Source organism: Castor canadensis, chromosome 8 (genome assembly GCF_047511655.1).
Source record: "Castor canadensis chromosome 8, mCasCan1.hap1v2, whole genome shotgun sequence".
NCBI lineage: Eukaryota > Metazoa > Chordata > Mammalia > Rodentia > Castoridae > Castor > Castor canadensis.
The window spans coordinates 21,544,093-21,560,628 of NC_133393.1; the positions used below are offsets into that span (position 1 = coordinate 21,544,093).

The window sequence follows — 16,536 nt, forward strand, 5'->3', positions numbered from 1 at the left end:
CAGACTGAAGCAACGTAGCTGACACTGCTCAGTTAGGAAACCTGTGCATTCCCAGAAAAAGCGCGTGCTTCGGGTCGTGGGGAGAGCAGTGATATTAACGGGGTTTGGGATTGGAGAGAAAGGGACAATAGCTGAGAAGCGCCAACGAAGGAGCTGCGGCAGAGTTCCAAGTGGTAGTGACAGCTACGGGGGCAGTGGGGGGAGGGGGAGAGACTTGTGACAACGTGTGTGTGCTATGTGGTTAAGTTCAAACACATCTTCATCCCATAACAACCTGTATTTACATGCAAACGTTTCGCTTATGCAAGATAGCAGAGATCCCGGAGGAGGGTTTCCTAGTCTCGAGCTCGTGCTGTCATTGAAAAAGAAAAGCAATGCTGTCCCTAGAGTATCCTTCGTCTGTCTTGCCCCTGGAGGCTGGGCGAGTTCCAGGACAAGAATGAAGTCGCTGGGCTTGCAGGCACAGGCCAGCAGCGCCCCTGCCGGAGAGCGCGGGCAGCCCGCGGAGCTGCGCATGCACCCTTGGGGAAGCGAACGAGCCTTACTGCGCAAGCGCCAGCCATTCGACTCCTCCCCCGGGGGCAGGGCACGCGGGGCCCAAAATGGCGGCCAGCCGATACCGGCGTTTCCTTAAGCTCTGTGAGGAATGGCCAGTGGACGAGACCAAACGGGGCCGGGACTTGGGCGCTTACCTGCGGCAGCGGGTGGCACAGGCCTTTCGGGAGGGAGAGAACACCCAGGTGACTGGCGAGGAGGCGGTTGGGGGGAGGGGAGGAAAGGACGAGGCAGGGACGGGGTCAAAGAGCGGGCTCGAGGCGGGTCTGCGCACGCGCGACCTTCTCTTCCAGCCCGCACGTGTGCGCGGACCCCGTCATCCCCCGGAAGCTGCCCGAGCGCGACGCCCTCTCCTTCTGCTTAGTTTTCTCACTTGGCTGCACCTTGGAATTCCCAAAGAAACTTGTTGAAAATTCAGATGCCCATATCAATATCATAATGTCTGGGAGGTGAGACCTTGGCCTCAGTATGTTTTGAAGCTCTCCATGTAATTCAAGGTGCTGGCAGGGTTGAAACCCACAGCATCTGTCGCAGGTAATGACAACCAGAAGCTTATTGCTCCCATAACGTGGTGCTATTACTTTGTAGCGTGGTGTATGTTGACCGAACTGATCCCCAAGAACTTCAGCAGGGCCCCCACTGAGCCTTCGTGTTCTTCTTGGGCCCCTGTAAACCAGTGCGTTACAGTTGGGTCCTCCCCTCAGTCTCCTGTGTGTGAGTAATAGGCCTCACTCTCTAAAATTTCCTTTTTCAGATAGCATATATTCATTGAGCACCTACCATATGCCAGGAGCTATGTTAGGTGCTAGGGAGACAGCAATGAATTAGGTGAGTTCCTGCCCATTTGGCTTTACGTTCTAGTTTAGGAAACAGTGAACAATACATGTCTATACATAAAATAGTTCAGATAAGTACTGTGATGGATATAAAAATAGGGTAGCATGATTAAAGGTAACATTAGTTCTATTAGTCAGACATTTCTGAGGATATGCTACATAGATGAGACCCAAAGAAAGAGGATGAGCCAAGAGTGTGCACTTGGGAGGAAGAGCATTCTGGTCACAACAGAGGAAATCAAAACTGGTGTGCTGCTGGTGGAGTGGCTCAAATGGTATCACGCCTTCCTAGCAAATGCAAGGCCCTAAGTTCAAACCCCAGTACCACCAAGTAAATAAATAAATCTAAAACTAGCATGTTAGAGAACAGAAAGCCAGATTGGCTGCAGAGTAATGAATGAGTGAGGTGGAGTTTAGTGAGATTTGAGGTCCAAGAAGGGCTGGAGCTAGGTACCATAGGGTCTTAAAAGATCTGATTAGTTGTTGATCTTACATAAAGCCAATAAGAAGCCATGGGGGATATTTAGTCAGGGGACTGATCTGACCTAATTTTAAAAGGTCACTCAGGTTCTGTGTGTGGAATGGATTATAAAGGTTAAGAAGAAACAAGCCCACTGTGATACCAAGTCTGGTGGTTCAGGTGAGGGTGCAGCACAGGAGATGGAAATAATTGTATTCAAGATGTAATGTGCAAGTCAGGTCAACAGGATGTGGATATTTTGGATGTGGGGTAGAGGGAAATAGAGGAACCAAGGATAGCAACTAGATTTTTTTTTTTCCCCTCAGCAGCTGGGTGTCATTTACTGACATGGGAAAGATTAGATGAAGAACAATTGTTCCTGAACTTGAGATGCCAAGTGGATTGACTTCCAAGTGGAAATGTCAAGTAGGCAGTGGGGTTATTTGATCCTTTTGCTTAGGCAAGAGGTCAGAGGTACAAAGTGAGCTACATAGCACACACAGCCTCAGTGACTTGCAAAACTTGGCCACAGTCTGTCAAAACAGGGCTTGTTTTTGTTTTCAGATTAGCCTTAAAACCAGACCCAGACAAGTCCACTTAATGGAGCAAGAGCACTCCAGTGGCATCCTTACAACTAGCCTGCTGATTGGATGTCAGCATGAATGGAGTGTATGGCCCAGGACTTCTGGAGTCAGGGGATGTCACTCTGCACTCAGGTTCCTCACATCATTTATAGTGGTCTTCTACTGGCCCACACTATAAAGATCTTGTAAAAATTATATCTGGTCCCAACTGTGCAAACCCTATAGACTGTCTAGAGCTATGCTGCCTACTTATTTTTAATGGCTGCTTCCTGAAAATAGAGGTGATGTCTCTCCATCCAGATTATCTAATGTAGTTCTTGGCAAAAAAAAAAAAAAACCCTCAGTAAATGTCTGAATAGATAAATAGTGACTGGTTATAGCTCATGAGATAAAAGTCACTTGAGTACAGTTGCAGATGTAGCAGAGCTAGCTGAAGAGAAATAGTGAAGAGAGAGAAGGGAATATTTCTAGGTCTGTGGTGGGAAGTGATTTGAAACTTACTGTGTTTGGGGAGCTGCAGAGAGTGCAGAAAAGGGAGACCACCTGGTCCTTGTTCCCAAAGAACTTAGAGTTGGTCAATCAGGATAGATGCCTGGGGAGGCAGAAATGTGACAGTCACCTTGATTGTTTTTGTAAGAAAGCCAGCTGGGAGGATACAGCTTTCTCTTTGGGAGTTGTCATCCTTTGTCATCACCTAGGGAGATCATTCCTGATCAGCCAAGGGCCCACACAAGCTTGAGTCATAGTTGCAGGTGCAAGTCATGGCTCCATTGCAGCTGATGGATGCATTTTGGGGAGAGTAAACATGGCAGCAGCCACATTACTCATGACCACTGTCATAGTCCCTCATCCTGCTGTCACCTGAAATTGAGCCCTGGCTTAGTAAATCTTTGCGATAATTTTTGGAGGGAGCATCTCTTTGCTGGAATTGAAAACTGCACTGTAAGTCACTCCCACTGACACCCCCAGATCATTTATAAAGACCTTGAGAAAGAAAGGTGGTGCTGGTAGACTCTTCATTAAACTGGCAGCAGGAGGTGGGGATGAGACCTGGTGGGCTGATTGGTATGCGCCCCCACCCCCTTGGTTATACCATTTGTGAGGAAGCAGGCTGGAGGGGGAAACAGCTCTGATAAAGCAACCTTGTTGAGAGGCAGGTAGGCCTTCCCTGGGCCTCTTGACTTCCTACATCCTAACAAGGATCCTGAAAGGTGCATAGCACACTCATACATAATCTCATTTAATTTTGTCCTTAGTGTGGCCAAGGGAGGTAGCTGTTACTATTCCCATTTTACAAATGAGAAAACTGAATCAAAACAGTAAAATAACTTATTTGGGGTCCCCTGGTAGTAAGAGACAAGTAGAAAACAGACCCAGCCATCCTGACCCTGGTCTGGGATTATTTCCTTGGTGCTAGCCTTCACTCAGCTGCCTCAGTTGCTTTGTCTCTTGTTCCATGAGCATTATACCACTCTCTTCTTGTTTCCTGTTCAAACCTTTTTGAACCATAGAGAGTTTGGTCAAAGAATTAAACATGGTGTTTACCCACCTGTTTTTCTTTGCCCCAACCAATAATTCCCCAGTGCAGATAGGAAGAAAGATGGTCTCTAGTGCAATACCAGTGCAGAAAAGCCAAGCCCACTAGAAGGAAATTAATAACTCAGGCTCCAACCCAGAACATAAAAACCACTGCGTCCATTTATTCCACCTCAAATTACCCTTTGGGGAGTCTCATGACCCACCCTAAACCCACCAGGAGGGTAGTGACAGAGGGGAGCAGGAACACATGTAACACCTCTCACACCTTATGTCCTATTGTGCAGTTTTTTTAAGTTCATGTTTGTGGGTCTTGCCCCCTTTGAATAAGTTTCCTTAAAAGAACATGTGTCCCTGCAGCACTGGGAGCTTCATAAAAGAATCACAACATGGGGGAAGGTGGCAAAACAACGGTGATTGTTGACTTAACTATGGGGAAATCAGCAGACTCTTCTAATTGAGTTCATTAGGCACATAAGAAGCTTCCTGAACAATCTTGACTGCACACCAGTCCCATTTATCCAGCATGAGCCAGCTCTGGGAAGGACCTGGAAATGCCACCCAGTGGGTAGGCCCACCTGCCACCCGCCTACCGTAGCAAGCCATTATAATTATATCTAAGGTTAAAAAATTCTCCCAGTTTGAAAGAAGTCAAACTTTCTCTTGGATTTCTAACAGTGTAAATTATAATTCTGCCTTCTCAACGGAGAATTCAAAAATCTAGAGTCATCCATTTGAAGCAGGGTCTTTGGCACCTTGGTGTGGCAGGGAGTTGCTTGGCACATGCTGGCTGCAGTGAAACCATCTCACTGTTGCTAACGCCATTCTTGGACCCCTGAAGCCAGGTTTTTGAGGAGTAGCCTAAGAATAGAATGTGGTGTTTCTAGTGATAATTTTGAGCCTCCTACAAAATAGGAGTTAGGAGGAGGAAATACAGACGTGCCCATCTTTTCCCCTCCCAATTCAGAGTGGAATGAGAGTGAAAAAGTAGCTCAAGAGCTGTGTTGATGTGTCTGTGTTTAAAGGAGCAGGTGCCTCTCCTACAGAGATGAGTTACTGAGCACTTCCAGGTGTCACTACCTACTCTAAGATCTTTGGAATTGGTTTGCTGCTTTCCGGGTAATAGGAGGCAACTTTGTGAGCCTTCAAGCCTGTGTTTCCTGCCTTGCCTCTCACTACCCCAGCACAAACCCATCCTCAGCAGTGTTGCCCTTGCCTCCAAACTGGCACATGGGGTTCTTAACCTTTGAGATTCTAATGACTGAACTGCTGTACCATGCACACCAAGAATTCAAACAGAGTTTGCCAAGAAGTTGATGGTTTCTTAGGCTGGTGAAGCCCTCCCTGGATTCCATTTTAAGAGCCCTGCCTGCCTGAAATACCTTGCCCCCAGCCTTCTCATGCTTCATCTTTCAGTCACTCTGATCCCTGTGCCACATGTGCCAAGGTCCACAGTTAGGTACTGTGGCTTCCTCTTGCCCTGTGCATTGTCACTGCAGTGACGCTCCATCCTTCCTGCCACACCTGCCCTGTCAGCCTGGTGACAGACAGTTCCTACCTCACATCTTCACTGCTGCTGTTCCACAGCTCTGCCATACTGAGGTATGATTGGTTTTCAGTGCATGTGTATCTTGTCTCCTCACCTTGACTGCCATCTTCTCCAGAGCCAAGCAAGGTCTCCTTTATGTCCCCTACCTGAGCACTTTTTCTGTAGTAGGTGCTCAAGAAATGGATATCCAATTGAGTTGAAGGAGTAAGCTCCGTAACAGAATGAACTCTTTTCAGAAGTTCATTACCAAGTCATGAAAACCTCTTTTCATAGATCCTCCTGGACCAAATCCAGCTCTACCTTAATTAGCAATGCAATTTACAGCACCCATTCCCAAAAATGCTTATGCATCTCTTTGTGTGACTAGAATAGGGGCCACTGTACCAATTGCTGTCACCACCCAAAATTCAATTTTGAAAATCGAAATCAGTGCCTGCGGCACTGATGTAGATTTGTATGTATAAAAGTTTAATATGGTAAAGAGAAATTTACTGACGACTGAGCAGGGGAAATGCAAAAGGAGCAAAAATAGAGCTAGAAAGGACACTTTGTCAGTTAAACATCTATTTTATTCACACTTAGGGAGCAGTGCTGAATTTTTCATAATGTCCCTACGGCTGCCTCTTTTAAACCGAGCACTGCTATTAGTCCCAAAATGTCTGTAATCTCATTAGGTGTAAATGCAAAATCAGGTAATTTAAGGCTGTGTATAAGACTTCCTAAAAATGCACAGTGCATTTCATCAGAAAAACTATAAACTCAGAAATGTGCTGGAATCTATGAATAAAGTGTAAGATGTAGGTATATGCTGAAACTCTGGAATTAACCAAGTATCTCCATTGATAACCTTTTAAATAGTAAACAAGACTTTTTAATTGCTGAGCTTGGGTTAGGTGTGACTGGGAATCCAGAATTGGCTCTCTTTCCTTAGGCGGTAAGAATTTGCTAGAAATTGGTATATTTTAAACTACTATCATCTACACTGAACTACTTTTAGAGCTTCCTGTAGACACCTTCTGACCTCAAGTGGGAAATTAGACAAGGTCATTTTTAGGACTGGTAAGTGCTTGGTTCTTTCCCAGGTGAGAACTGAGCTCCAAGCATTATGTCAACTATCTAGAATCAGAATCTCAATCTCATCTCTTTTCTCTTCCCTTCTCTTCTCTCTCTCACTTGCTTGTTCATTTATCTTTTTGAGACAGTCTCACTATATAGCCCAGGCTGTCTTTGAACTCAGCCTTCCTAATTCAACGTCCCTATGCTGGGATTTCCAGATGCCACCAGGCCCAGCTAAAAGATTCTTTTAACAAAGAGGGATATTTAAGAATTGAGTGTCACTGTGTTTCTGCACTCTGGCCTTGTGCAGTTTGCTCTCCCAGGAGCGGTGCTCTGCAAGAGTAGCCCCCTTCCTCCCTCTGCACCCCTCTTGTCCCATCAGAGGTGGGAAAGAAGGATAACACCCTTTGGCCCCCAGGGATGTGGTAAAGAGATAATGGAGTAGTTGGAGTAGGAGCAGGGCAGCTTCTGTTAGGGAAACTTCTGAGGTTCAGAACTGGTCAGAATGCAAGTTTGATCAGGATGCAGTGCTGGGAGGCCAAGAAAGGTGCTGGGAAACAAGGCACTGGCATAGGATGTCTCTCCTAGGAAGTTAGGAAGGTATATATGAGTACCCACCAGAAGAAGACCGGGTATTCACTTCGTAGACACCAAGGGCCATACAGGCCAGGTCCAGTTCCCCACTGTCTCATACTGTAGGAGTGTCCAGCGCCACACTCCTATAGTATGCACCAGCCACTCTGGCCTGCTTACTGCTTCCTGACTGTGTTCCCTAGGCTGTGCTTCAGCTGGTCCTTGCCTGGAGCATCCTCCTTCCTCCTTGGCTTTTTTTTTTTTTTCCCTTGGTTCTGGGGTTTGAACTCAAGGCCTACACCTTGAGCCACTCTACCAGCCCTTTTTTGTGATGCATTTTTTCAAGACAGGGTCTCACAAACTATTTGCCCGGGCTGACTTCAAACTATGACCGTTCTGATCTCTGCCTTGTGAGTAGCTAGGATTACAGGCTTGAGCCACCAGCGCCTGGCACTTCCCCTTTTCAGTCTATGCGGTCGGAGCCTTTGTTTGCTACTACAGCTGCCTGCCACTAATAATCGTAACAAGCTCTAATCCCTTTCTCCAATGTTCCAGGCCAGAATTTGGAGAAGTTTAGGCATTACCTCATTTACCCTCACAACACCCTCAGAAGTAGGGGCTATTATTATCTATTCTTTTAAAAGAAAGGTTAAGTTGGCCAGTATGCCTTAAAAATGGCAATGCATGAAAGACAAAGACAGGCGAGGAACTGTCCTGGGTTAAAGGACACTGAGGTGCACGACAGGGAGATGCAGCAGGTGGTCCTCTGTTCTGTAAGGGCTGTACTGAGATGGTGGCTACAATTGGAATGTGGACAGTAGATTAGATAATAGTGTTACATCAATGTTAGATGTTCTGAATGTGATCATTGAACCGTGGGCACAAGAGACTGTCCTCATTCTCAGGAAATACACACTAAATTATGGGGTAAAAGGACCTTTTGCTCCTCTAATAAATCAGAAGAAAAATTAAGTGTGTATAGATGATGATAAAGCAAATGAGCCAATTTTTTTAAGAGTTGGGGGGATCAAGTGACTTGCCAAACATCCCCATAACTGGTGAGCAATGGTGCCAGGATTCTTCCTGGGCAGTTGACCTCCATTCTCCCTCAGCTCTGGAGGCACTCACTCAACTGAGTGGCCCATACTCATACCCAGGCCACACTTACAGGCTATCCATGAATGTCTGTTGGATTTGTAAGTGAACAGTCTGCACAAGTGTGAAGAAAGCAAGCAGAAAATTAAGTATAATTATCTTTTTTTTTTTTTTTGGTGGGACTGAGGTTTGAACTCAAGACTTCATACTTGCAACACAGGTGTTCTACTACTTGAGCCACACCTCCAGTCCATTTTGCTCTGATTATTTTGAAGATGGGGTCTCACCAACTGTTTGACCTGGCTAGCCTTGAACTGTGATCCTTCTGATCTCAGGCTGGCAGAGTAGCTCAATCAGTAAGAGCACCTGCCTAGTAATCTTGAGGCCCTGATTTCAAACCCCAGTATCACCAAGAAAAAAAATCCTCTGAGCCTCTGAAGTAGCTAGAGCTGCAGGTGTGAGTCACTGGCATCCAGCTGCAGTTATCTTTTGATGAGCTAAATAATACTCGTTAAGCCATCATACCAGTTCTAATCTTTCTTTTTGTTACTTTATCTCTGTGGTGGCTCTTGGTTGCCTGTGCCTGCTGAAGAAGTGATGTGTCAAATGCACTTCTCCAAGGCATGGGCTGCTGACCTCTGTCCCACTGATGTTTCCTGGGGAGAGCTGCACATGGAGACACTAGCCTCACACTTCTCCCTCCATTTCATACACTCCAATAGTGCCTTTGATTACTATTCAGAGGACACTGGCTCTCCTCACGTGGCTTCCTGGGCATTCTCATGGTGAGCAGCCTGAGCAGGGGTGGATCAGGTGGAATGAAATCATGGGCCATCAGCTTCGTTTGCTGAAAGTGGAGACCTCATTTGACATGCACACAGAGGCAGAGCAGGGCTGCCTTATTAAAACGCTTAACTCTTGATTTATTTATATGTTCTGTCTTCTTCAAGAAAGGATGTAAGTCAGAAAAAGCCCATCACTTGAATTGTGAAGGAAAATACAATAGAGAAAGTTTTGTTCTGGGGTCTTTCCAGCATCTTAGCAGAAAAATAGCAAGAGCAGAAGAAGATTATGAAGGTATGAAAGGGGAAAAAAACACTTCTTATCCACATGTGGCCTGTATTCCCAACATTTCCCAGCACACCGCTGTGGTGGGCACCCAGAGAACTTAGTATTTCTCCTTTCTGTCCACAAGGGCCTCAGTGTGTGGACTGAGTCTCCATCTTGGTCCTCTGTTTGCCTGCCTCTTCTGAAACACTGCCTTCTGCATTCTTTCCTTATTATAGACATTCAGCAGCTCCACACCTACCACAGATGAAAGTCCTAGTGATTGGGATTAGAAAGGGGCTTTCATAAAAGAATCTGTATTTAATACACTTCAAATTGACCATTTAATTCAAAAGGCTTTCTCTTAGCCCAGGCCCTCTTACTTGTACACTCTAGCCCTCAGACAGATTGGGCATCTGCAGCATACGTAGCCTCATGCATTCCTCTAGAGGGAAGGCTCTCTCCTTCCTCCTTCTGTACACTGGCCATTCGAGTTCACGGGGGCTCTGCTCTGAATTCCTAGAGCCCACACTCCCCCTAGCGTGCCCTTTCCACCTGCAGCTGGCATGGTTCATGCACCTGAGCCACAGATGCTCAGCATGGTTGTTTCTGTGGATGGATCAGGTTTTCTTCGGGTTGGGAATTGATGAGGTAGAGCTATTCATTTAAAAAGGTGACATCCCACAGCAGGACTGGAGGCCAGGTTTACCTCCCAGAGTGGAGACACCAGTGCAGCTTCCTGTGAATGCCGTTATTACACATGGCTCTCCCTCAAAGGTAGACACAGTGTGGGGAAGGACTCCCTTGCTCATTTCTGTGGGGGCACTTTGTCTTTCAGATTGCAGAGCCAGAGGCCTGTGACCAGATGTATGAGAGCTTAGCACGACTCCATTCAAACTACTACAAACACAAGGTGAGTGGGCTGCATTCTTTTCTATCCCAGCCCCTGATGGTAGGACCAGTAACAATGAGTGAAACTCTGATTATACAGTGTTTAATAAAGAATTGTGAGTTTTCTACTTTGAGATGTAACCAGCAATTTCAACCAAGCCAACCATGGTGCCTGGCAGAAGCTTGTAGGTCACCTAAATAAAAGCTATTTAAAATTATGAATAAAAGCCATGTTTTGTATGCCAGTGTGTGCTCCTGGTAGTTCTGGCACCACTGGATCTTAATACATATTTTCCTGTTCACTCTCATAGAACTGACACTTTATACTGTGATAAAGATGGGATTACTGGAAAGTTCCATCAGACAAACCTGTACTTCTCCTCAGCCTTGACATGATTACTGTCAAATTCCACTTAGTGTAGTTTTTCCCAGACTTGAAAAACGTGTTCGGTGACTTCTCAAATAGGGCCAAATGGAAAGCCTGCATGCAAAAGTGATTCCTTCTAAATCCTCTACTCAGAATGTGGTCCTTGAGCAGCAGTGTGAGCTTCGTTTGGGAGCCAGTTAGGAAGGCAGAGTTGCCAGGCCCACTTCTGAACCAGCCCTTTCCAGAGGATTTGTGCATATCTTAGAGTTAGAGCTGTCTACTCCATGGTCCTGGTTCTTGCAGGGCCTCATTGTGACCTCCAGGTGGCGCCACTCTTCTTTCCAGGCCTGACCTCTGATGCTCGGAGCCCAGATGAACTGTGGTAGAACAAGACTGGTGTGCTGCAGAACTAATGCCCTCTTCTTTTTCTCCTGCCCCTGTGCCAGTACCCTCGTCCCAGAGACACCAGCTTCAGTGGCCTGTCTGTGGAAGAGTATAAGCTGATCCTGTCTACAGGTATTGAAAGCACAGCTGCTTTTTCTGGTTGGTTTGCAAATGATGCTTTGAGTTTGAGAGGCCAAGGGGAATTATCTAATAAGACAGTTCTGCAAGATGGAAAGCCTTGTGGAATAGCTGAAAGAAAATTCCGAAGCTACAGGGTTCATGCTTTTGAACTATAGAATGTAGAGAAGGTCAAAGGCATTATTTAGAAAAGAAAATCCATCTTTAGTACTTTTAAATTCAAGACTGGGCAACAGGGATCAGGGGAATACATATTTGCCAAATGGAAGTCGTTGAAATCAAGATGGAAGGAAAATAATTTTATTTTTATAGTCCTGAGGGGGCTTTATAAACAATAAGGGTTTTAATTAAAACAAAAACCATTCAATAAATGAGTATGGGGATATCCGCCTATGAGTTATCTGACCCAAAGGACATGGCCTATGGGTTAGATACAGGTCTAACTAGGTATGTTTTGGAGTCATCGTTAAATCCTAGATAAGAAGAAAGGAAACCCCCTACCCATCCAGCCCCTCCTTACTTCCCCATCTCATTGTCACTGAAAGCGGAGGTGGCAGGAAAGCCAGGATCAAAGTAGGCAAGTACTGGAAAATTACTATTTTTATTGCCAAGGATATTGTATACAAAAATAGGCTTTTTCTGAGAGGGCATGACCTTGAAATATTTGCTGTCTAGTACTCTAGAAATTTCTCTTTCCTTTTCTTTTGGCAGCCTTCGGCAACTAAGTTTTGGGGATTTGACTTTCTAAAAAACTCTTACCCTTCTGAACAGATTAAACTTGGTGGTGCCACCTTCTGTTGCGTGTTAATTCTCAGGAAAGCTGAGGTGAAAAGGCATTGGCCAAGTAGAATCACTTTGTGGGCATTTTTTTTTTTTCCTATTGTAAAAATTTTCTTCTACTCCATGGGTCCATGTAATTACCAGCACTGATGACAGTGACATTGTGAGGGCCCCAAAGAGTTTGAGCAAAGTTGTTTTTTGTACTTGTTTTGTTTGGTGGTCCTAGGGTTTGAACTGAGGGCCTTGCCTGTGCTAGGCAGGCACTCTACCACTTGACCCTTTTTGCTTTAGTTATTTTTCTAATAGGGTCTCATGTTTATGCCTGGGATGGCCTAGACCATAATCCTATTTACACTTCCCACACAGCTGGGGTAACAGATGTATGACATCATGCCCAGCTTCTTGATTGAGTTTGGGGGTGTCAGGAACTTTTTCATGAGCTGGTCTCAAGCTACTATCCTCTCAATCACCACCTGCCGAGTTTGAGCAAAGTTTGAGCTTGAAGTGAGACTGGAAGTAAGTTTCAGAGGCTCTGCCTCTACCCTTTTGTTAACTATCAGGGAAGCTTCTGTGAGCAAGGGCAGTAGGCAGCACAGAATCCTGGGGGATGCCCTCCCTACCAGTGGCCCAGCACTGCAGCTTGTTCCAGTTAGTTCAGCCCCAGGAAATTTGCTGATAAATTGTTTTCACAGCAAGCCTCATATTTTTGTTGCAACCCTGTGAAGTAAGTTTACCAAGTGTTTCTCTGATGGGGCAGGAAAAGACATGCCGCACCATTAGAAAGAGGCTCTGAGGGCCAGGTAGCTCCCAAGTGTAGCCACAGTCTGCATTACAAGTGAGTCCAAGCTGGTTGCCAGTGGCTCATGTCTGTAATCCTAGCTACTCAAGAGGCAGAGACTAGGAGGATCACCATTCAAAGCCAGCCTGGGCAAATAGTCCAAGAGATCCTATCTCAAAAAAGCTCATCACAAAAATGGGCTGGTAGTGTGGCTCAGGGTTGAGGCCCTGAGTTCAGACCCCAGTACTGCAAAGGAAAAAAAGCAAGTGAGTCCACCCTGACTTGGGGTCCTGGAAAGTGCCATGTAGGTGCACAGGGATCCTGCATTGTCTTGCTCTGTACCCCACACAGGAACCTGAACTTCTGGATAAGTCCCAGGGCCAGAGGCTGTGCTTATGGCTGAAATACAGTGTATGTCCCAATCTAATCAAGGGCCCACTAACTATAAACATTGATAAATCATGAAATACCTCTTTTGTTCAGAAAAGCTATTCTTCTTCTCCAGAAATTTTGTTAACAGATGAAAATTCAAGATCTGAATACTAAACATATTATGAGAATATCTAAATTTAAAATAAGGTAAAATACTAATAAAAAATGTGTTAAAAAATAAATACCAGTAAAATTAGGTGTCATAGGGCTGGGTAAGGTGGTACGTGCCTATAATTCCAGCACTTGAGAGGTGGAGGTAGGAGAATCATGAGTTTGAGGCCAACCTGAGCTATATAGAGAGACATTGTCTCAAAAAACCAAGGACAGGGGGTATAGCTCAGTGGTAGCATGCACAAGACCCTGGGTTTGACGTTCAGCACCACAAAAAAGATAAAGGGAACAAAAAGAGAGAGAAAAAAATAGTATAACTGAACCTTATCCCTGGAGACTTCAGACCAGTGGTTCTCTGTTGGGGGGACATTCTGTCATCCCAGAGACATGTGGCCATGTCTGAAGGCATTTTTAGTTGTCAAAACTAGTGAGGCCAGGGCGCTGCTGGCATTAGTAAGTAAGAGACCTGGATGCTGCTAAATGTTCTACAGTGAGAAAAATTACCTGGCCCAAAATGTCAGTGATGTGCAGCCAAGAAGCCCTGCTGTGGTGTGGGGTGGGTGTGGGTGGGCGTGTTCTTAGGCACCCCGCCAGCTCTCAGCAGCCTTGCCACCTACATTGACAGTGGCTACCTTTTCATTGAGTGCCAGACAAGTCGCCTCTGTTGTTTCCTTTAATTCTCACAACTTTTGAGGTTAGTGTTAGTCTTCATTTTACAGATGAGGAACCTAACACTTAGAGGGTTGTGATTTGTTTGAGGGGCTTGGGGCCTTGAGGCGGGAAGACGTGATGGGCAGATTCAGGCCCAAGTCCACCTCCTCCCCCAGTTCTTGCTCATCTTACAGCCTACCGGGGTCAAACCATACCACTTCCTAGCTGTGTGACCTGAGGAAGTTACTTATCCTCCCTCTGCCTCAGTTTCCATATGTGAAAAGTGGAGATAGTGAGGTTGGTGTGGAGTGGGCCATGTTTGGCTTTAAAGTCATGGGTCACACACTTATACCGCAGTGCCATTTCTTTGCCCTCTCAGGGCAACAAGAAGCATGGCTTGCTTGGATGCTAAGCAAGAGGAGGGAACAGGTGTGTGCTCCATTACCACAAAGTGTGTGTCCATGTTATTCCATGTGACCTGCTTTTCAGGGGCTGGGTGTAACTTCCTGTCCCTGGGCACAGTGTGGAAAGTTGAAGCATGCTCACGTTGGGAAAGCCCTGTGGCCACTGAAGTTCAGTCACGTGTTAAGACTTCAGTCAGTCTGTCTGTCTGTCTCCCTGTACAGATACCTTGGAAGAGTTTAAGGAAATGAATAAAGGCATGTGGAAGAAGCTGCAGGAGAAGTTTGCCCCCAGGGGGCCTGAGGAGAAGCATAAGGCCTGGGCCCGGGTCTTGTCTCGCCCTCGTACCTGAGTGGAGTCTTGTATATTGCTGTTGTCAATAAAACCGCCTGGCTTCCCCCGACCCCATGATCTGGGACTTTTATCTGCCCTCCCAAGAGGAAGCCCTTGCTACTCTAGGAATACTATGGCCTGAGCAGGGATGACGTGAGCATCCACAGGACCAGTGGGCCAACAGAGGAAATGAGGGTCCTGTAACCTCTGAACCTGAGAAGGGGCCACTAGGGCCCTACACAAGGTACTTCCTGCATAGCCCCAGGAGCCTCTGCCTGGCCAGCAGGCTCTGCAGCCCCAGTAATAGCCTCAGGCTCTCTGTTACAGGAACAGCTTAGAGGAAGCCAGGAGCAGTGCTGAATGCCCAAAACAGCATCTTGTTGCCACAGAACACAAAAGGGAGACTGAGGGGTGCTGAAATACTGCCCAGCCCTCATCCCCGCTGACTCAAAGAACAAAGCTCGAGCCTCTGCTTCAACGTGTGCAAAACTCCGTATGCCCAGTTGGCTTAAGAGACAGCAGAGCTCTAGTCAATCTTTGGCCTCAGGTTGTAGTTGACTTCAGCACTGAGCAAGTTCTGTGGAAGGCTGCACGATAGAGGCCCTACTAGCTGGGGACATATGGTCACCTCACTACTCTATAGAACCTTGGTTCTTACTAGTGCATGCTCCCTACTTGGGTACAGCAAAGAGAAGGGGTAGGGCAGCATCAGCAGCACCCTCACTGGTACAGTGGGAGTGGGGTCCTAGGGCCTTAGGATGTTTTGAAGTGTACAGAATAAAACACAGTAGGTTGCATCGGAACTCATTGTACCGAGACAGTTCTGTGCAGGGACTCCTGTTGGGAACCATGTCAGGATAGGTGCCACTCAGAGCATCTCATGAGACCCCCAGAGAGGCCAGGCCAATGGAGAAGGGTTCATGCTTTGTCATTTGTCAGGTAACAGTGGTGCAAATTAGCCCCACCGCCCTCTGGGAAATGCAGAAAACACAAGCCTGTTTAGTGGAATAGGTTTCTATTAATTTATTTAAGGCAATTACCATATTAGTTTTCAGGACACATAATTTGTAAAACATTACATCAAAAGGAGAAAAAAAACAGTCAAAAAAACAGCCACTCTCACACAACTCAGTCCTTGTCCCCTGGATATATTTTTCCCAGGAAACCCAGGGAAGGCAGGTCCCAGGAGCAAGGCTGTCCATCCTTGAATCAGTAGGCCACCTGAACAGGTCAGTAAGGTCCACACACTGCACATACAGGGGCACAGAGGGAGCTGCACAGCCTCAACAGGGCTGGACATGGCCCCTCAGAATAAGTTAAATAACAAAGCCTAACATTGCTAATAACAGCATTACTGCTACCTCCCCAGAGGTAGGCAGCAACCAAAATGTAGTGCTTGGAGATAAAGAGGTGACCCCACTCCTAACCACCTGAGAGGACTACAGAGGAATGTCAGTTACTGCTTCGAAGGACAAAGGTCTCAAGGACTTACTTTCCTCTAAGGCATTGTGGTAAACTGAGTCCCAGGGGACTCTGAGTCTCTTTTTTAAGAGCTCTAGGCAGGACTGTCAGCTCTGAAGCTCCACTCTTGATCAGAGCCTAGGCTGGGGAGCTGGGGGACTAGCAGAGTGGGAGCAGGAGGCTGGGTGGGCACCTGGCCTTGAGAGGCTGGCAGGCTGGCCAGGCCACCCAACACCAGAAGAGGGACAGGGCAGCATTGTTCCCAGTCACAGTCTCCAGTGGTAAAGCCCCTACTGGGGTTTCGATGGCTCTCCTCAGCGGCTCATGCAGTTCTGGACATCCACAAAGCCCAGGCGTTGCCTGCGTTTCCGCTGCTCTGTCATCTAGGCCAAAAGGTGCCTGGTCAGGCCACCCAGCGCACCCTCTGTGGCACTGAGTGGGGGCTGCCCCTTCACCTTATGGGCCCAGCTGCTGTTCAGCACAAGTGACAGCCAGAGCCCCTCAGGGTGCTGTGCAA

General features: G+C 46.6%; 2 protein-coding genes across 2 annotated transcripts in view; one reads left to right on the plus strand and one right to left on the minus strand.

The window, feature by feature from the left end:
• The first annotated feature begins 564 nt into the window (after positions 1-564).
• Uqcc2 (ubiquinol-cytochrome c reductase complex assembly factor 2) lies at positions 565-14,628 on the plus strand. Its single transcript, XM_020164148.2, has 4 exons — positions 565-740; positions 10,130-10,204; positions 10,996-11,065; positions 14,450-14,628. Exons 1-4 carry the CDS (start codon positions 603-605, stop codon positions 14,575-14,577), a joined length of 411 nt encoding a protein of 136 aa, XP_020019737.2. The 5' UTR covers positions 565-602; the 3' UTR covers positions 14,578-14,628.
• The window catches only part of Itpr3 (inositol 1,4,5-trisphosphate receptor type 3), a 64,380-nt gene continuing 62,292 nt past the window's right edge, over positions 14,449-16,536 (minus strand). Inside the window, exon 58 of the mRNA XM_020164149.2 lies at positions 14,449-16,402. Coding sequence (XP_020019738.2) covers positions 16,334-16,402 — 69 coding nt within the window. The 3' untranslated portion in view covers positions 14,449-16,333. The remainder of the gene's footprint in view (positions 16,403-16,536) is intronic.